This window comes from Cygnus atratus, chromosome 10 (assembly GCF_013377495.2).
Source record: "Cygnus atratus isolate AKBS03 ecotype Queensland, Australia chromosome 10, CAtr_DNAZoo_HiC_assembly, whole genome shotgun sequence".
Taxonomy (NCBI): domain Eukaryota; kingdom Metazoa; phylum Chordata; class Aves; order Anseriformes; family Anatidae; genus Cygnus; species Cygnus atratus.
The window spans coordinates 11750512-11771097 of NC_066371.1; the positions used below are offsets into that span (position 1 = coordinate 11750512).

General features: G+C 47.8%; 1 protein-coding gene across 1 annotated transcript in view; it reads left to right on the plus strand.

Annotated features, from left to right (window-relative positions):
* Positions 1-17034, plus strand: part of ABTB1 (ankyrin repeat and BTB domain containing 1) — a 29177-nt gene extending 12143 nt beyond the window's left edge. The window contains exons 8-12 of the mRNA XM_035546787.2: positions 1542-1657; positions 7201-7299; positions 7909-8076; positions 11341-11541; positions 13378-17034. Of these exons, the coding sequence (XP_035402680.1) occupies positions 1542-1657; positions 7201-7299; positions 7909-8076; positions 11341-11541; positions 13378-13584 (791 nt within the window). The 3' untranslated portion in view covers positions 13585-17034. The remainder of the gene's footprint in view (positions 1-1541; positions 1658-7200; positions 7300-7908; positions 8077-11340; positions 11542-13377) is intronic.
* The last annotated feature ends 3552 nt before the right edge of the window (positions 17035-20586 follow it).

Below are 20586 nucleotides of genomic sequence, written 5' to 3' on the forward strand. Positions count from 1 at the left end.
CCAGCAGCATCTCAAGCCTTCCTTACCTCAGCTTGGCATTCGCCAGTGGTGCGTCATGGTTTTCACATGCTTCCCTGTATGCCAGGGACTCCTGAATGTCTCACATGCTCCAGTCCTCACCCAAAATGTGCTGACTTGGAAACAAACCTGAGGGAGGTGGCCAGAAAGAGGAGCAGCTGTGCCAGCAGCAGTAGTGTTTCTGTCCAGCTACTGCACTGCCACTTTGGTTTGCTGCTCGTTTGAAGTTGGAGCGTTCCTCTCTGTTATTCACAAAGCGCAACTTTCAAAAGCAGCAAAGATTTCTTAAGCATTGAATTTTACAAGCCTTGCTAGATTATGTCCGAATACTTGCTTATATTGCCTTTTCCAGTGGAAAAGGGGACTGATTACAAGCACTACAGCAGCCTGCTTTTCTTCTGAATGAAGGATGGCAGGTTTAAATGTTTGTCTCACGTGTGATGGCACATTTAGTTCTCAGTAGTTTTTGGAGGGACTCCAGACTTCTCTAAGATGCTGGTGTTGGAGCAAACTGGAGACTTGTGCTCTAGCATCAAGAAGAGCAAACCCTTCTGTATGGGCATGGCAGCAGCCTGCAGGCCTACAGGTGTGCAGCAGGGCTGAATTTAAAAACATAAAAAAAATATAAAAGGGTCAGAAGGGAGGGGGCTGTTGGCTTCAGTGAGCTCCGCATCATTTTGATCATAGCAAGACCACAAAACTAAGGGCGTGTGTATTGCCTCCCTTTTGTCGGGCTGTTCAGTGACAGGGCAAGACAGGAAGACACGCTAAGTCTGAAAAAGGCAAATGAAGTTATAGTCTCTGTGCGGTTTATTTGGTCTCTTTGGTGGTGGTGGAAATGATTACTTAGTGTTTGCAAACAACAAAGGCATAGTCAGGAGACCAGGTGTTTTGGGGGTCTTTGTGCTATGGGATCTCCAGGTAGAGAGTAGAGAACAGGCTTAGGTGCATAGAAGTTATTACCTAAACAAGAGTAAATCCCTTTGTTCCCTGGCATGAAGGTAGGATGGCACAGCTGAAATAAGACCCTTGAAAGCATGTGGCAGAGCGGAGAGGCATGGGGGCAGCTTCATTTTATCCATTTATCCCTTGTCAAGGGCTCCACCGTAGGTGGTGCTGTCAGTGGTAAGGATGGTCAGCTGGAGAAGTCGCTGTATGGGTGACTTGCAGGGATCAGCAACCTGTAGGAAAGTCCTCAGCTATACCCGATGACAAGGATTGCAGAGAGCAAGTTGGCTTGAAATATGCCTGTAGCAACTTTGTGTTCGCTACCATTCATATTTTGGTGCAAGGAATAAGTTTGAGGTGAGACAATACAGGCATCCCCTTCCAGCCCTGCTCGCGAGCTGTAGTGAGGGGTGCTGTGTGCATGTTTACGTAGGGCCATCACTTGTGCATTGCAGTAAAAGCTACACAGCAATAATGTTGATGTTTTCTGGAGTCTCTTTCTTTTCTCTAAATGAGAGAAAATGTTCGTATAGGAATTTAGGCATCTCTGCTGTTTTGTTTTTTGCTTCTTCCAGTTTCTTCCAAGCCAGGGACCTGTGTGAAAGTGCTGACGATTGAGCCCACAGGTAACTGCCGGCTGCAGGAAGATCTGGCTCTTCTAGCAGACTGCGCCCTGCCAGCCGAACTGCGGGTAGGGAGCATTTATCCTACTTCTGGTCTCTCTGGGGCTGTGGTGTGTGTTCACATGTGTTCGGTCTCATTCTCTCCATTTGAGTTTAATGGTTGCTTGTTTGCTGGTGTTAATGCTCCAAGCTGATTTTGTAAATGACGAAGCGTTTTATTGCTTGGAAATGCTGTAAAAGTATTTAATGAGGCTGTCAGTGCTGGGCCTTTCACTTGGATTTCTCCCCTGGCAGGGATCTTGGTAAATGAAACCCTTGCCATGCAGTTGGTGGGGATTTCCCCATTGACTACAATGGGACAAGAGTTGGCCCCCCAGCTTTTTCCTTCTCTCTACCGCCCTTCTTGAATATCAGAAATATTTTATCAGTGGGCACTGTTACCTGAGGGGACGTATAGATGGAAGATGTCTTGCAGGGCTTACTTGCTAGGAACTGACACCCTGCAGCTGAGAGGTGTTTTCAAGCCCTGATATATTTTCAGTAGAAATGAGTCCTTCTGAAGCAAATTTAACTTGAGTGGCAATAGATCTGTTTTTCATAGTTATGTCTTGTTGATCCTTAGAAATGGTCCACAGACAACAGAATGATGATCGTTACATTAAAATACCATCAGGATTATTAGTTATGTGGATTATTATCAGATATGTGGATATTTGCACCTAGTTGGAGGAGAATAGGTTTAATATTAGAGATCTTCATTCTCCTTGCGTCTGTTGCTTTCTCTAGTACCAGCAGTTTCACTTTGCTTTTGTCTGCCCTCTTTTTCTTTCTTTCGTACCAAGCACTGAATTTAATAACATGAACTCGTCTTTGGTGGCTGCTATGCTCAGAGGTTGTATGAGTGAGTGCTGTAGCAAAGTTGATTGCCTTTCTTCTTTTTTTTTTTTTCCCCCTTCTCATCTCCTGCTGAATAGACCTGTGTGCTGCAGATGTCAGGGAGTTTGATGAAGCAGAGAGGATCCTTCGCTCTGTGTGTGTGCCCATGCAGGACTGTGTGCATGTGCATGCAAATGCTAGCGTGTGAGCGACCAACCTGATGGACAGAGTTTCTTACCTGCAATGTGTCAGTGTGTTTTGTGCTGGCTTTTGGAGGACATTTCTTTGAGTACTGAGCTCTTTATGGAGGTAGTTTTTCTCTGTCAGGTTTCCACCTACCAACGCAGGCATCGTTCCTATGTAACTTCCCTCCCCCAGATAACTCTGCAATTGTTTGTGGCTCTCAGTATGCTTTCCTATATGCTTGCAGGCTATAAAGGGAGGTGATACTAAAAGTAAGCCTTAGTATTACCTCCGCAGGAATTAAAAAATGGATTGTGGCCCCAGAACAGTGAGATTGACATAAAATTTAAGCCACTTCACAAATAAAGATAATGCTTTCTTTTTGATTGCTTGTTCCTAGATCTTTATACCAGACTCCTGTCAGAGTTAAGGTTTTCTACTCAAGGGTTGGAAACGCTTCCCATGTAATTCTTTCATGTAGAATAGGAACTGGAAGGAAAATATGAAACTTGGAATAATGCAGCCATCTGACAGTGCCATGAATGCCTCTGTGAGTTGTGGTTTTCTTGCTATGTTCATAGACCAGAAAGAAAGCAGTTACAACAGCGTTAGTCTTGTTAGGGCTGTGAAAGTGAAGAAGGTGTGGGCACACGCCTGTTCAGTAGAGATTTTGTATGCTGTGAACAACTAAGTGTACTTTATTAAAGCCAAATTCTAAAAGATTTCCCTGTTTTTCTCTCTGTATTTTTTTCATTAATTTACAAAGAATATATAAACAAAAGTCATCATCCTATTCCCATTTATCTCTTCCTAACGTTTGCAAATTGGTAAATTCTGTGAATTAGAAATCTTTGTCCTGGACAGAGAAATCCTCACTCTTACAGGGTCTGACATCCTACAAGGAACAGTATGCAAACCGTTTGACTCAAAATGTCAGGGCCAACCAAATAGTTGTGTTCAAATATCTGTGTTTTCTAGAGAAACATGAACGTTTTCTAGCATATGCAAAACACAATTGGTGTTTGGCTTCTGGGTAAAACCCAGCACTTCTTGATGGCAGTGGAGGTAATAACCAGAATTTGATGAGACATTCGGAGCTGCTGCATATCGTGTAATGCTGCACCGCGTGGTATTGGGATGTATACCACTTTCTATTTCACTATAAACAAATAATTTACATGTGATGTCTTTACATTTGAATGATGCAGAAAACTCTGAGCATCTCTGTTTCATAGTTCGGTGCTGAAATATGTGACTAAACCAATAATTAGCACTTGATATGCAATCAGGGTTCGTTGTTGGCTTTGTCAGAGAGAACTATCTATTCTTTGAGCTCTTAAACCTGTTTAGAATCTTACTGTCTCGTTTCTCATTTGTTCTACGGGAAAGCCTTTTCTCTTTCTGTGTGTATTTTAAAAAACATGGTTGTCACTGTTCTGTTTTAAACTGGTAAGAACCAGAGTTTTTCTGACCACAACAACTTCTTCATTGGTTTATTGCAATAAAATTTTGCAGTGACAGATTCAAGTAAAGTACCATCAAAAGCCAGGCAACTGTCAAAAACCGTGTGGCTTTGCACTGTCTGCCTCGATCTTCATCTCATGCCTGCCCAGTGACCTCTGAGTTAGAAACTCCAGGACTTCCAGTATGGAGGACTGCAGGCACATCGCTTCCTTGCAGCTGTTTTTTCATTCCTTTTTAACTGAAATCTTATTTTCCAACATAAGATGAAATCAGGCTTAGAAGGATCAGCGTGCCGTGAAATGAATACTGCTCTTTCCATCTGTAGCCGCATTTGGTGTGGCTACAAAAAATGTGGCCATTTGTCATTTTTGGCATCAAGGTGAATCTTGCACTGCATAGAACCATTTGGAAGTAATGTCACTACAGCCACGTAATGTAGTTAGTGGTAGTTATTCCTGGGTTTTGCTTCCTCTGTTTGGCAGAGGCCGATGAGCTGACCTATTAAAAACTTGCTTCCAAATTTTTTATCCAGTCCACTTGCATCTGATTATGGGCTGGTAATCTCCTCTTGGATCGCTAACCCCTGTATTTTGTGTCGTCATTTATTTACAATTGAATCTTCTTGCTGAGATAATCTCCTGGCTAAGGTACAAATTGCTGTCACTGAGCTGTTCTGTGTGTTTTTGCTTCCAGCAACATTTCCATTTAAGCACTAATAGCAAATTTGTAGCAGCAAAGACTTGATCCTTGTGGTGGCAGGGAGATCCTGTAAGTGTTCGTGCTGTCTTATGCTGCAGAGGTGTTGAGAATATTTCTGTATGGTGAGTGAGACACTGTGAAAGCGTTTGCACCTTGCAGGCTAGACTGTTTTGTGCCTCTTGGGCAGCATACTTAACTTTGCAGCTGTGCTTTGCCTGAACAGAAGTATGTTAAAGAGGTTGCCTGAATGGGGTGGCACGGGAATAAAATGTTTTTCTGCAGGGAAGAAAAGACGAGACGAAATTTCTCAAGTGTGACAAGGGTGGAGAGTAGTAGTAGAGACTTAAAAGGGGAGTAAAAGGAAAAAAATCTGCAAAGCCACTTCATGCTGACTAGGAGTGACAATGACGTGACGTTGCTTTTGTAGTATGAATTGGAAATGACCTTGTAAACCTGAGCAATTGGAGTGCTGACCAGGCAAGGCTAGGAGCTGAAAATTGAGGCAGTAGGATTTTGTAATTCAGGAGACAAACTCTGAGCTAAACAAACTCCCATGTCCATCCCAGAGGGGTGAATTCCTTCTCAAAATTTACATTTGGGGAATGAAAGAGGAGCAAAGAATGGATGTGCGTAGGAGCTGGGGAATTAGTGTCTTGATTTAAACTTGTGCTGCAAAGAGTGGCATCTCATGCAAAGCCTGTTTCTAGTTGCCTGTGAAGGTTTTTTTTTTGTTTTGTTTTGTTTTGTTTTTTTATATTTCATATCAGAATTTCTAGGAGAGGACATGGAAGCAGTGGGGATAGCAGCAGGGCAAACAGAGCAGGCAGTCACACCATGGCTGCCAGCTTTTGTAATGGGATGCCACAGAGCACCCCTGCTGGGGTTTGTTCATTGCCTTCAAACATGAGACATGGCTAACAGCAAAATAACAGCCCAGGGAAGCTAGGGATGGGGCAGTTTGTCTCATCTTTGGTACTGGAGGTGTCCTTTGTGTTAGGGCTGTGTAAAAAGGAGGTAATAGATCAGGTGTGGAATGTTCCCTGGATGGCTGCGTCTGTTCTAGGGGAGAAGTGCCCTGGTGGGGATGTAAGGGAAGGACTCACAGCGGGGAGGAAGCATTACTGTGACAGCCCTGCACACAATTTGGATGTTGCTGGGCTTACATGTGATTAGGAAGCACAGGCTGCCAAATGTTGCCGTGGGCAGATGAAGAGTACAGTAAATGGGGCCAGATTGCCACGTTTGGCGGTGTCGTGAGCTTTTGCCAGCCTGGTGCCTTGCCACGTCCCAGGACCTGTGTAAGAGGAACCCCACTGCATACAAACTGAGCTAGTCTGAGAGCGCCACCCCAGTGTATTGCAGACCGTGTCTTTGTGTAGTCTTGGAGGGAGGAGTCATCTGGCTCCTCAGTGCAGCTGAAAGTGTGTTGCTTCCAGTTAGGATCGAGGCAGGCATGTTGGAAATGATGCTTAGGTTGTCTCTGATTGGAGACTGGTCTTCGTGGTCAGCCCAGGATTTTCCCAGGTGCAAATTTGGGATGTAACTTTCCTGGAGGAGCAACAGAGGTAATAAACTTGTCACAGGCAGCACAGGGGCATGTGTCTGGAAAGCAAGAACCAGGGGAAACTTTTATTTCCAGAGATTAATTCTCTTGGTTACAACTGTGAATACAAACTTTTTTTTTTTTAGCAACTGAACACAGAATAAGGTAGAAGTGAAAATATTTGGAAGTGTCACTTTAAAATAACATAAGGCCAACAGATTCTTTTTTATGTGTGTGCTGTCTTCGTTGGCATGTGGGACTGGGAGGAGGTGTGTTGGTGTTAAAATAATTCACTAGAGTATTAATACCGCAACAACACTATCTTTGGCTGCAAATCAAATGAGAAATTTAAAATGTGCTTTGGAAATGTTAGATTATTCAAGTGAAGCAGTAATTGTAGCCAAACCATTTTAAGACGGTTTATACATCTGTGTAATCTATACTTTACTACATCCACCTGGAGATCTACACAATCATGTGCTAGTCCTAAGCTCTCATAGGCTTATGATACCCACTTTGTGAAATAAACGTCACCTCCACTTGATTTTCTGCCTTGCTAGGTGGCACAAAAATGCTTTGTGGAGGTGTATGGAAGGGTCAGGGAGTTTTCATTGAAAAGGGAAGCAGCTGTAACTTGCACCAGGAATATCTCTATCAGGAGTGCAAGGACTGGACTCCAGTCCCTCCCATTGAAATCTTTCTTCAGAGTATCTCTGGTCCTCTGTGTTGTGCTGAGAGAACAGATGGATGGTTGCATCTGGGAAGACCAAGAAGTCCAAACTCAGGGTCCTGAGCACGTTTATGGCAAGAATGTTAAAGGCAGGATTTTCTGATTTCTTTTCCCAGGTTGGTTTTGGGGAGTTGCCATTTGACAGCACTGACAACTTCAACAGTTGTCCTGACGTGTGTTTCCGGGTGGCAGATTACAACTTCTTATGCCATAAGGTATGTGCTGGTGCTATACTTCGTTCTCCTGCTCTTTTCCGTCAGTCTACCTGTCTCCCCCACTCATCCAGTGTTGGATACACTTGGCAGAAGCAGCATTGCCTCATCAGCTGGAAAATGCAAAGTCTCGCTGCAGCTGAAAACTCTGTTCAAAACATTTAATAGAACAGCAAACCCTGCCTTTCTTGCAGAAGTGAGGAGATAAATTTATGAATTCAGCTACAGCATTCACAGCTGCAAAACCTCCTAGTGCTGGTTTGTGAGTTCACTGCCTGGAGAGGGGAATGTTTGACTTACAAATACACACCAATAAGAATAGATTTTGAGATCCGACCTCAACTCAAGCTCCTGCCCTAGTCCCATGCTACTTGTGAATCTCTTTAAGTTTACAAACGCTTTTTGGGTCTGAGGTTAGGCAAGATTAGAAATAAGGTACGGAAAAAAGGGAGGAAGAAGTCTCACCCAAAGAGTGAAGATGCAGCTTCAGAATATAGGGAGAATTGCAGTTACAGAGTCTGAGCTTCAGAAATATCTTTGAGCTGCTCTGATGGGTGGTCGGTAGTGCTGTTTGGTGAGTTGCTAGTGTTTCGGCCTTTTTTCCTTCTCCAGGCATTTTTCTGTGGTCGCAGCGATTACTTCAAAGCGCTACTTGAAGACCATTTCTGTGAGAGTGAGGAGCTGCAGACACAGCCCAGCATCCCTGTGGTGACTCTCCACAACATCTCAGAAGACATCTTCATCCGGGTCCTCTACTACATCTACAGTGATGATACAGAGGTGAGGCCAGCCACGGAGTTTTTCCTCCTGTGCTGTGTAATTGTGGAGGTGTGCACAGCAGAGTTTTTCTGCAGCGTCCTGGGGATGGTTTCATAAATACCACTGCCCTACTCTGCTACTTCATCTCCGTCTTAGCAACCGACGTACTGGGACTTGCTGTGAGCTCTGCAGGGAGATGGCTTATGTGCGTGACATTCAGGAAGCAAATCCCCACTCTTCCATCCAATGACAAAAGTTTGGAAATTAGGTTTCATGCTGCATGTCGGGCTGGTAGATGCAGGTCTTTGCAGATTTCCCCCTTGGGCTCTGGAAGGATAGGGTGGGGAGCTGCCAGTAGATGGCAGATTGAACACATTTGGAGATGTGGAAAGGTTAAGAGATTCCTACTTATTTACCCTTGGCATCATGGCCCGCTTTTCCATTTGTAGCGAGTAATCGTTGCCACTGTTATTTATTGCTGGGGTGGGCAAAGGTTCCGCTGGGAGACCAAGGCCTTGCTGTGCTCAGCTGTTGCAAGCAGGGACAAAAGGGCTCTAACCCACACAATTTTGAGTGTAGTGGAAGGTGCTGCAAATTTCAGCAGTTAAGCAGCTTCCCGCTTTGATTTTGCGGCAAATGCTTTCCACAAACGTAGCTACAAGATGCCAGGACACATTCTGCCATTAGGGCAGTGATCAGAGACTGCTGCACCTGCCAGTGTCAATTCTTCCAAAGCAGCTTGCGTGCTCTGGGTTAGGTGCCACGTACAGAGAGCACGCGCAGCTGTGACCTTGTTTGTGCTGATCTGTTCACCTCCGGGCAGCAGCCAGGAATACACGGTGGGGAGAGATGTATTTAGAAGGCAGCAAGAGCAGGATTGCCATTGGTATGCCAGAGAGCAGATGCTTCACTTGTCTGTGGTCTCCCCTCAGCTGTGCTCTGAAGGAGCAGGAAGGGAGGGAAAGAATTGTGTTGTGGTTGTGAAGATGCTCCTCACCTTGAGACCACGCTGCGGTGGGACCCTGTTGCCTTGCACCTCTGCAGTCTGCCTTCCTTCTTCATGACGGCTCACAGGAAAGGTGTTTCCCAGTCAGCTGCCCCTTTCCAAGGGGTGCCTCAGCTGCCCTAGCTGGACTTGGGGCAGGGCAGACCAATAGCGATAGGTAGGAATGGAAGGGGTTTTGCTTGCATGTTTCCTGTGCAGGATGGTGCCATCACAGGTACTAGCTTGGGTTGTAAACTGAGCAGCCAAGTTGTGAGTTTCTCTGGAGAGTTTATCTGGCATGGAAAGCTACCAGGAAGAACGGTCAAGAAAACAGGAATATAGCTCAAGTTCCACACTTACATGTGGAGTGTTCTCCCTGGCCCGGATTTCTCCAGCCAGATGTCAACACTCTCAGTTCCACTTTTCTTTTTCCAAAGAATTTAAAGGTTTTTCTGCTCTGTAGTAGTGACAAAGCTTGCAGCAGGAGGGAAGAGTATGTACAGAGCCCAGGAAGAGTTCCAGGTAGAAAGAGAAGTTGCTGATCAGAATATTTGTGTGGGCTCAAGGGGAATTTATGGAGGAAGCTGCTGCCATCAGTACTACTGACTCAAACACCTCCAGCTTGTGAGGTTCCTGGAGCCTTACGAAAGGACAAAGCAGCACTTGATTAGCAATCCCAAAAGCTTCGTTACATCACTGTGGCACTATAGCATTCATGACATGCCTCTAACACATCTTGCGTCCTTCTGCACAGCTGTTGCGGGGTGTTGTACTGCTGAGACATTTGCTGTGAGTAGCGTGTCCAAACAGCGGTGTGGACAGCTGTAGGGGAGGAAATAATCAGCCTTGTGCAGTTGTCAGAGTGAGCAGCCACACGTGCAGATGTGGATAGCAGTGTTTTTGCTGCTGAGCAGTTTTCAGAGCAGTGGACTGTGCTGCGCTAGAGTTACAGTTCCTCAGCCTAGACCAGCGTGGCTTGGTCTCTAGAAACAAGTGATCTTGCTTCCTCCCCAGCCAGGATGTGCTGTATCCTGCAGAGTGGCTGTTGAAATGCATGTGGTAAGTGCACTCTTTGCACTTCACATTAGCAGGAACAGAACTGTGCAGAAAGTGGCTCTAGTTCCAGGTTAGTGACGCAGATGGCTGACTAAAATAGGATTTGCCCAGCCAGGGAGGATAGATTGAGTGAAGCTGGAGGTGGTGTCTCCAGCATTACCTATGGCATTTTTTCATCCTCCTATTGCAAGGAACAGAAGTGTCCAAGAGGGAAATGGGAGGCTGGTTCTCTACCTCAAGACCCTGAAAATGTTAAAGGCCATTAACAACAGTGTGAACTTGAGCATCTGGTGCATGAATTTAGTTCAGTTTGAATGCCTGTCAAAGCTCCAGTAATATTTGACATGCAGTCTGTTCCACAGTTAGTTGGGCTTCACGTACAATTTATTTGGGGTACAATTTTCTGTGTGCTTCATCTAGCTCTGATGCATATGTCAAAATACTTGCTTGTGGCTTGAAAGCCCCGTGTGATTTGACCTCCTTTTGATACTGCGATGCTTCCAAGGAGCCCTGGTCCTGACAGTACCTGCTGGGATTACTGCTAGCTTTGAGAGCTGCCTTTGAAGCAGAGATGAGTCGTGTGCTGTCCTTTTGCCTGTGGGTTCCTTGATCTTAGATCTCTGCAGTGCTTGCATTCGTACTTCTCATTCCCCTTTTCAGGGGCTGGTTTGCGCCTTCCAGGTGTAGTTTGAAAGACTGGGAGTTCCCAAAAGAGAAGAGAATGGCAGTGGGGGCAGGAGGATACGCTGGCTGGCTTCACAGAGCCAGGTTGAGGGAGGAACTTAAGAGAATTTCACATGCTTTTCACAAAAAGTGAGTCCAGAAGTAGAGAATGGGAGGAAAAGCCCTAGTGTGGACAAGGTTCTCTGTTCTGCCAGCCAGTCTCTCTGAAGAGCTTTCAGTACCTCTGCTAAAAGCTACCCCCTTCTGTTACCACATTCTTAGCAGCCAGCATGCAGCTACACTTCAGTGTTTCAGCATTGCTCTGTGCTTAGTTAGGGGGGTCAGCTGCAGAATGGCAAACTTCCTGCTTTATGCTGAGCAAGCTGCCTCCGCAGCATTTTAAACTCTATAACGACCGAATGGCAGACCTAGCCCGGAAAGGTTGAGCTCCTCTCTTTCCAAAGCAGTGTTTGGGCTAAGCAACATTTCAGGGAACCTCAGCTAAGACAGAAGAAGGCATTTTGCAAGGGACGAGTGAGGTGGGTAGGATTGGGCAGTAATTTCCCTCTTTCCATTGCCAGCTGTCCCCGGAAAATGCCTACGACGTGCTGTGCGTGGCAGACATGTACCTGTTGCCCGGGCTCAAGCGCCTGTGCGGCAGGACCTTGGCGCAGATCCTCGATGAGGACAACGTTGTCAGCATCTGGAGGATTGCAAAGCTGTTCCAGCTGACCCGGCTGGAGGACCAGTGCACGGAGTACATGGCAAAGATCATCGAGAAGGTAGCAGAAACACTCCCCGCTGCGCTTAGCACATGTGCCCATAAATTTAAATGCACAGTGAGCTGTAGACTTAATAGTTGTGTGTGGTCTGTGATAAATAGTTGCCCTCTCTGGTTTTATGTGCTTCCTGAAAATGAGCAGCTGTTGGGTAGGAATGCTTGTGGTGAGTTAGGATGGAGGGTGGGAATGTCACTGCAGTAAGCCAAATGCTGGGGGCTGTCTAGCACAGCCCTGTGGGCTGTGGGGTGAAATACATGCCCCAAAAGTTCTGCCAGTGCTGTGTGCAGGTGACTTTCACCAAGCTTTCAGACACCGTGGCCGAAGCAGCAGCAGTGTTCTCAAAGTGCATCAGCTGCAGCCTGGAGAACCCAATGGGGTTGGCAGGGGAGCTTGGTGCAGGAAATGTATGCAGGTGTTCACACACAGCCTGCCCGGGGTGGGGAAGGGTGGTCTCCCTGGCATGTTGCTATCGATTGGAGTCATCAGTATGATCTCTCTCCTTTAGGATGACAAACCTAACTGTAGAGGTTCTCACAGGGGAAATTTGGCTGTTGAACAGCCAGAAATAATTAATCTAATGCTGAAGTTTTCTTTACGAGGCTCCGTTTAAGTGTTAAGCTTAGTGATTATAGCTTGAAGTGTCAGGACTCATGGACTAAGTTGCCATACAGAAGCACAAACTAGAATCTATGTGAGTTTTTTTTGTTTTGTTTTTTTTGTCCTTAGACAGGTCTCTCTAAGTGGCTTGTACAGCTCACATGGGAGTGTAACGTATTCACCTGCAGCTTGAAAGGTGTGAAATTCTTTGTAGCTTGTGAAAACAGTAAAGGAAGTAATTTTAGGGCTGTTATTTTGTTCAGTGTATTGTTGGGGATGATAAACACATCATCGTGCACCCAGATTCTGGCTTCAGAAAAGAGAATTTGGTTTGAAAGCTGAATTAATATCCCAAGTAGTAACTGGGCAAGGTAGGGCTTTGCTTATATGTTCCTCTTCCTCTTTTCCATCCTGAGTGGGCATCCTTGGACCCAGTACTGGCAATGTGCCTTTTTAAGGGTGTTGGCACAAATGGAGCCAACCTCAGCTGTTAAAACAGCAGCAGCTGCCAGCATCTTGCGGAGATGCACTGATGATGGCAACGGGGAGAAATTTTGGCAGTGTGTATAGCATAGACCAGGGCTCAGCAGCCCGCTGTGCCCAGGCGCAGTTCGGTCGCACAGACAGACGGAAGCTGCCTCTCACCCTTCAGCACACCACATGTTCCCGGGGAAGTCGGTGCAGAATCATTCATGGGTGACCTGATTCTGTCAGGTTTTGCACGGAACAGAGCAGCTGCATTGCTGTGATCTGCTGGCGGTGGTGGGGCTGAGAGCTGTGGTAGAAGCAGACTCGTTTGGGTCTCCTGGTTCTGCGTTGGGCGCAAGCGGCCGCTGCCTTGCCTGTTGCAAGACGTTTCCCAAAGGTGTCTGGCAGAATCTCCTGGTTCCTGCTGCCAGTTCCTGCTAGGGAGCTTTTCTGGAAGGAATATTATGTATATTCATGTGCCCTGATAGCAGGGCTACGGATTCTTAGTGGGTATTACAGCGTGCTGCTTGAGGTGCAGATTGCTCACAGCTGTGGCCACTTACTGTTGGAGTATTACTGCCTCCTTCAGGTGAAGCAGTGCCACAGGACACATCTCCAAGTGGTGCGCCTGTAGGAGACACGGGACACCCTTAGGATTCCCTCTTCTCCCAGCAGATCTCTAAAAAGTGGATGAGCCCGTTATCCCAACAGTTTACATCTCTTTACCTGCCTTCTTGTCTTCCTAACGATGCTTTTGTCCGCCCCATCCAGCTGGTGGAGTCGGAGGAGTTTGTGGCTGCTGTGAAGGAGAATGCAGAAGCTGTGGAGGAGCGGCAGGAGACTGACTCCATTCCCCTGGTCGATGACATTCGCTTCCACATCACCAGCAATGTGCAGACTTATAGTGCCATCGAGGAAGCCAACCAGAAACTTGAAGCTCTGGAAAACCTCCTGGCCAGTATAGGGCTTGAGTGCTGATGTGTGCAAACCCTGCCTGTCATACGCAGCCTGCGTAACCCCCAGTGGGTTGGCTCGGAGTGCAAGAACATCTGAGTCTCTGAATGTTTCTTTTCCTCTACTTTGTCCTCCTTCCCATCCACTTCCAGGCATGGTTTCTTTTTAATTTATTTATGTCTGGACATTTGCATGTCTGGTTTGTGTTTGGTTTTATTTTGTTTTTGTGTCTCCTTTCGGAAGTAGCTCCCAAAGTTCAGCCTAATTCAGTAGCTGCTGCTTTGTACGATGCAATGCTGATAGGAGACTGCAGGCCATGGGGGTGAGGGAGTTGCTCGGGGGGACTTGCTGTGCCTGGTGTTAAGACCCATCCTGTTCTGTTGCCCAACAATACACTGCTGAAACTGGTTCATGCCAGGCTATTTGTTGAACTGCCAGCAGCAGAGGAAGAAAACTGGATTAAACTCCCCAAATAAGTATATTAGAAAGAAGATGGCCTTTCCTTCTTTCACTGTCAGCATTATAAGATTGGCAAAGTTGAGCAGCACTTCCCTAACAGAGTGGCAGAAGCACTTGGCTGTGTGGAAGCTGCTGTTTTCACCTGCTATTCTAGTCAGGTGGAAAAAGCCAAAGTGATTTCCAGGTCTTCCCTAGCTTTTTGTTGCTTTGAAGTGTTGTCATTTGGATTTCCACACTGAGAGGAGTGGAAAACTCAGATTTTAAAATATCTGAGTTCTGACAGGTGGACAATGTATATGCAATCAGGAGGGGAATACAGAGCACAGATTTGATGTTTTCCTTGTGCTGCATGTAATGCACAACTTAAGAATTTAAAAGCTTTGCTGAACAAACATCTTTGGTAATACAGTAGAGACCAGAGACCTTCCATTCCTAGAAAGCAGTAGCTTTTGATGCGTAAAAAAGGGAGAGTGCCCCTTGTCTCCCTAACAGGGGAAGGAAACACCGTCTTGGAAACAGCACTTTTCCCTTTCTCTTGGTCCATTGTGGTGGTGCAAAACTGACTTGCTGGTTGGGTCGGGGGAGAGGGGTCACCAGAAGTCTTCTGAGAAGGAAAGAGGGGTCTTCTGGGTCTCTTGCGGGGCAGCTGTCCCACTCTTCGACCTTCTGGCTTTGCTCAGCCTTCAGCCTTGTAGGTTCATTGTTCTCCAGGAAATTCACTGTTTGTACTAATGAATGTTTTGGAATCTGTGTTCTGCACTGGGTCATGTTCTTTCTTTGTCTCCTTAGACTCCTAATGAGGGTGATGATGTTATTTCTCCCCAGCACCGACCAGCAGGTGATAGCCCTGCACAAAGCTTCCCCTGCCAAGTAGGCTGCCCTGAGAGCTGTTTATCTCCAGAATGGCACGTCATGAGAGCCTCAGGTCTCCAAGGCTCGGGCCAGGCACGCTTTCAGTGCTGTGAGCTGGGAGGAAGAAAAAGCATTGTGTGAAGCACATAAGGAATCTTGCACAGATGGTGGGCTGCCATCACCAATACGTATTGTCATTTTGGTCACTCTGTGCAGCAAGAGTTTAAAATAATCCATGTCATGTGTGCTTTTAGTGTTTGAGGTGAGAACTGGGCACGGGTTCCCTGCAGCTCCAGGGTCTTGTTTCCTGTAATGGTGGTGGTGCTTCACATGGACGAGGAAAGGGTTTGGAGATCCAGTGTTCAGCAGGGACTTGTTAAAAGTGCAGATATACTGGGAGGTTGGGTCTCCCTTCCCTGCTAATCTCACCTGGTGAGGCACTCATGCTCCCACCGTATGAGAACTGCAAACTCTGCCCTTGCTCAGAGCATCTGCCCATACCTGGCATGTGTTGCAGCTCACGCAGGCAGCCTTTGGGCACCGCTTGCACTAGGCAGGCTGGGTTCAGCTGCGGTGAGAAGGTGGCACTGGGCTTCAGCTGGTGTATTCGAGAAGCTGGGATTTGGCAAAATCACGTCAGGACTGAGCTGCACTAACAGAAGCTGCAGACAGAGCTGGCAGGGCAGGAACGAGATGCAGTGCCACTAACTGGACCCCAGATGCCCGTGCACTTTGTCATTTGTGTTTAACTGGTTTCTCTTGCCAAGCAAGTCTCTTTGTGGCAAGAGATGGTGGCTGTGTGGCTGCTTCAGTTCTGTTTCAAAAAGCTTGTGAGGAAACAGAAGGAGTTGTTGTGGTTTGCTTTCTGCAGCCACACGAGGGTGGGGGAAATGGGTGTGTTGGTGCAGGGTGTGTTGCTATAGGGGAGCAGCAGCAGTGCGCTTCTGTTTGGGGTGGTGGCGTGGAGAGGAGCTGTGCGTGTGTTGTGTGGAACGTGTCTGTGTCTGTCTCCAAGCTTCGTTTGGCTTTGACAAGACCACCAAAGAGACCAGCACAACTTGAACTGGTGAAGGCATCGCAGTAGATTTGAGGAGGGGAATGGCTATTTGGAAAGCTCGAATATGAAGTCCTGTATATTTGGGGAAAAGAAGGGTGGAAGAGCAGAACTGCCTGTTTTCTTGCTCAGCAAAGTGTCAGGCTCATGAAGCCTGCACAGAAACAACCTTCAGCTTAGCCCAGCCAGTTCAGTTCCCCTGTGTTTCTCCTCCATTTATGGCTGAAGATGACACTGAACATAAGCAGGATGTTTAGTTTATCACGTCCCCTCTGCTTCTCCTGCATAAATTCCCCATCTGACATCTCAGTAGTCAGCTTCCCACAGCAACGGTTGTGACAGCCCTGCACGAGGCTCGCACGGAGCCCCAGAGAGCAGAACGTGGCCTTTGCCTTCTGTTTGTACCGAACAAGATGTAGGAACAGGATTACCGAGGAATGTGCTAATTCTTCTCTCTGCAGATGCCTCAGCTGCCTAAGGAGGATGGACGCTGGCAGTGGGCAAAGCGGGAGGACAGCAGAGGAGGGGCAGCGGTGCTGGGAAGCGTTTTCCATGTGGCTGCTCTTAAATAATTCCATTCCCGTGTCCTTAAGCGTGGAGGGAGTGAGGCTGCGGTTGTACACGTGGGAGGAAAGGTCAGCGTGGCCTTTTGATCTGCTCCCCCAGCAGCCCAGTTCCTCACGGACTGCTGAGCAAACCCCTCGGCTGTCCGCCTGCACTTAGCGGCCACTTCTGTGAGCCCTGCTGGATCGGCCAATTACTCGGGGTCCTTTAACCCCCCCCACCCCTTTTGGCAAAACAGGGCTGTGAAAAAGCATGCATAAGCAGATGGTCAGCATGCAGGCAAGCTCTCTAATTAACAGCAGCCAGGTCAAAAAGTAGATTGGAATTCACTTTATTCTTGCTGCATATAATTTTATCACGAAATAAAAAACTTAGGATTTTTCTTCTGTTGCCAGCGTCCTTTTTGTGTTCTGTTGCCTCTGTCCTTTTTATTTACTACTTGCCACTTGTTGAATTAAGAAGATTGTAAAGTTTATCAGAGCAACAGTATATTTAAGAAGAAATGTATAAGCATGTGTGCAGCAATAAAATAGTATATTTCACTATATCCGCTCTGCTGTAGCCTGTTTGTTACCAACTAACATCAGTGTGTCTTTATTTCTAAAAGGACTGGGTGGGTTCTTTGGCACTTTTTCCTGCACCTGAACTGGGGCTGGCTCTGTACCAAGCTTCCAAGAAATGACGACGATGTGACTGCTCTCCTCTCCTGGTGACCTGTTCGGACAGTCCTGCCATGGGTGTAAAGCACCGACTTGTTTTTGTGCGCTCCTTTGTCCCGGCATTGTTGTGTTTCGTGAGCAGCTCCGTGGTGCAGACGTGGTCCGTGTGCTGGTGGTGTGTCAGGGAGATGATTTTTATCTCGGAGTGCTCCTCTGGGCAGTCCCCGGGAGGTCAGCTGTCTGTTCCTCTCTGCTTGTCACCCCACGCCTTTGTTATTGCTGGCTTCTCTTAAATCCAAGGATGGAGGTTTCTCAGCCTCCATGGAAAGCTCTTCCTCCGTTTAACTCTGACTTGTTCAGTGCACTCGCGGTGCCCTCGAAGCACGTGTTTTCTCCAAGCCTCAGGCCTGCTGGAGTGCCAGGCAGTCTTTCCTCTCCTCTCTGAGGACACACACTTACTCTCCCTTCTGCCCTCTTGTATGCCTGCGTGGCTGTGATAGTTCTGGTGGCAACTAGCACGACGAGCTGCCTGCGCACAGCCTGTTGACTTCAGAGCATGACTTGGCTTCAGAGAGCAAGGATCCAAGCGCCCCCCTCTAGCTCCCTGCAGGAATGTGCAGTTTTCAAGGGGGGAGAGCAATAGTATCTGAGTGAGTAATGCTGCTGAAGGGAGGGACCGGGTCTGGGCAACGTTCAAGCACTAATCAGGCTTTTGGGAATCAAGGAGCAGTGCTTATAAGGAGTATCACTGTGCTGTGAGAGCCTGGAGTAAAAGACGAGGATCTTTAAGAGACTTGAGCTGCTGGCGTTGGTACAGTCATGGTCAAATAAACAGTGGAGATGGCACCTTCCCACGGAACAGCTCGCAGTCGCTGTGTGTTGACAGACTCGTCTGCTCGGGGTGACACTGAGCTTTTCTCTCTTGCTGTGGGCAGCCTGCTGAAGCCTGTCGCAGCTCGGGGAGCTGGATTGTGTCTGGGCTCGGTTTTTAAGGATGAGCGGCTCCTGCTGGGGCTGGCAACAGAAAGCAAAGGCTTGGCTTGGTTCTCTGCTCGCGGGGTGTGTTGGCAGAGCAGGTTTTTGTTTTACCTTCTAAGCTAAAACAGATTTGACATAACAAATTTATTAAGACAAGAGAGGCTACGCTGGCAAACCATTTGCCATGGTTGGGGCCTGTTTGGAATAAAGGTGGCGGGGCTGCCCGCCTTGAAGGAGCACCAAGGGAGGAGGGCAGTGAACTCCTCCGGGGTTATGGATGTTTTGGGGGTTTCAGGTTGGAAATTGGCAGGGGGTTACTGGCAGTAACCAAGGCGAGGTCTCCAGGGAGGCAAGCTTTAAGCTAAGTGTGATCAGCATCTGGGGAAGGCGTGTACGTGCCTTCCGCTTTTCCTGGCCGTGGTTAACTTTGTAAGCCCGCAGGTTTCAGGCGAGGTTTGAAGGGCACTTCAGGAGACGAAAGCAAGCCTTGGAAAAAGGATCAGTACCATGCAAAGAGCTAGCCCTGGTCTCGAGGGTCTGGTTGCTCAGTTCCCAAAATAAGCTCTGAGAACTGAGTGTGAGAGCTTTCCTCTCCCTCCTCCTGTTGCTGGCAGAGCAAGCTCGAGGGGAAAGAGAGCGGGATTGGAAAATGCCATCTGCTCCAGGGCTGCTCCCTCCTGACTGCAGCTCTTGTGGTTTTCTGACAAATTGTCCCAGGGGGTCTGCTTTGCTCCCTGCTCTCTTTGGTGGTGTGGCAGGACATGAGGCCATTGCTTTGGCACGGTGTGGTAAGCAAGAGGGAAATTGGGGAATGCTGTGGCAGGGCCAGATGTGCTGGTTCATGGGCTCGGGTGGAGCTGGCTTGCTTTTAAGGAAAGCCAGAGGAGCATGATGTAGCTTTCCTGTGGAAGAAACTGAGCTGGTCTGTGTTGTGCTGGTGTCATTAAAACCCTGGTTGGAGGAAATGCCTCCCTCTTTAATCTTTTATCCTATTGCTTCTTTGCTAGCCGGGGTCATCCCAACACCATTCGTGCAAGGCTGTGACAGTGATGAATTGTGCAGGGCTGTGCTGAGACCTGCTCTAGAGAGAAGGAAAGTAAATATGTTAGTTACCACTCCTTGAGATACGCTTTTGGAGGTGAAGGCTGATCTTTCATATCAAGGCTAAGATGACATTATATGTCTCCCTTCTGCTCAGAAGGTTTTATTCTAACACATTCTTGGCACAGCACAACAGAACCACCAATATTTCTATGAATTTTATTAAGCTTGCTTCCATAACGGGAGCCAGCAATCTGCTCTCTAACTCCTTCCACCCTCCTCCTCCCTGGAAGTAAAACTGAACTTTTATCCAGGAGTTTTTAAACCAAGTTTGTTGGCGGCAACTTCAACCTCTTTCAAATTCCCCAAAGCTCTTGTTAAGAAGCTGGGAATACCTCAGGCAAATTGTCCAGAAAGATTTTTCTTCCAAGATGCTTCTCCTTGGGTGCAGCATCTTCACCGCCGTTCAGGGCACGGGCTCTGTCCTGCTCCTCTTGGGGTGACTGCTCCTTCCCTCCCCGATGCCTGGAGGAGATGGCATTTCTTGTGTCCCGATGTTACATGACTTTTCCTGGTCACGCATGCAATCCAACAAGAGCCTTTTCGGTCTGAAGGCGCACAAGTGGAAAGTGCTTCTCTTGCTCTGTCGGCTGTAGCGCTCGCACTGCGCTAAGAGGGCAGCTCAGGCGTGCGTGCAAACTTTGGCGTTCTCTGGGGGCCCGGGGCTTGCCAGTCACGCGAGTGCCCCCGGGCTGGGTTTGGGTGCAGAGGAGATGCAGTGGGGGACACGCACGCGCTTGGCACGGGAATAGTGGGCTTGGTGTTAAAAGTGCACAGGCTGAGCGTTGGAAGCTGGGCTCTGCTGGCGCTTTTGATGTGGCCAGCACAAGGGCCGCCCTGTGCTGCGGGCAGGATGCTTGTCGCCTTCGCTCCAGCACAAAGCTGACCCCGCAACCCATCGTGAGGGAACATCTGTGTTTTTCCTCTGGATCGGGAACCAGAGCTGTTTGCACCCAGCGTGTGCACCCCTCCCGCTTCAGGGTTTGTTTTGCTGGCCCGAGCAGAGCTGTGCTGGTGCTGCCAGTGTGTTTTTCATCCAGATGAAGATATGACTGTGGAAGGAGGGCTGTCGGCCTTGGGAAGGCTGGAGAGGCTCTGCTTCAGCAGAACCTCTGCTTTGGCAGGGGGGTTGGACCCGATGATCTTTCGAGGTCCCTTCCAACCCCTACAATTCTGTGATTCTGTCATTCTCCTGGGGCTCTGCCCTGTGGTCAGTCAGGGGGTTGCTTGCCCTTGGCCATGGGCCTTTCCTACGCTGCTGCAGGAAAGGTACCGCTCATCCTTCCCACCTGAGCTCCATCCATTGCTTCCCCTCTGCCCTTCTCCTCTCTGCATGTTATCTTTCAGGACAGCACAAGT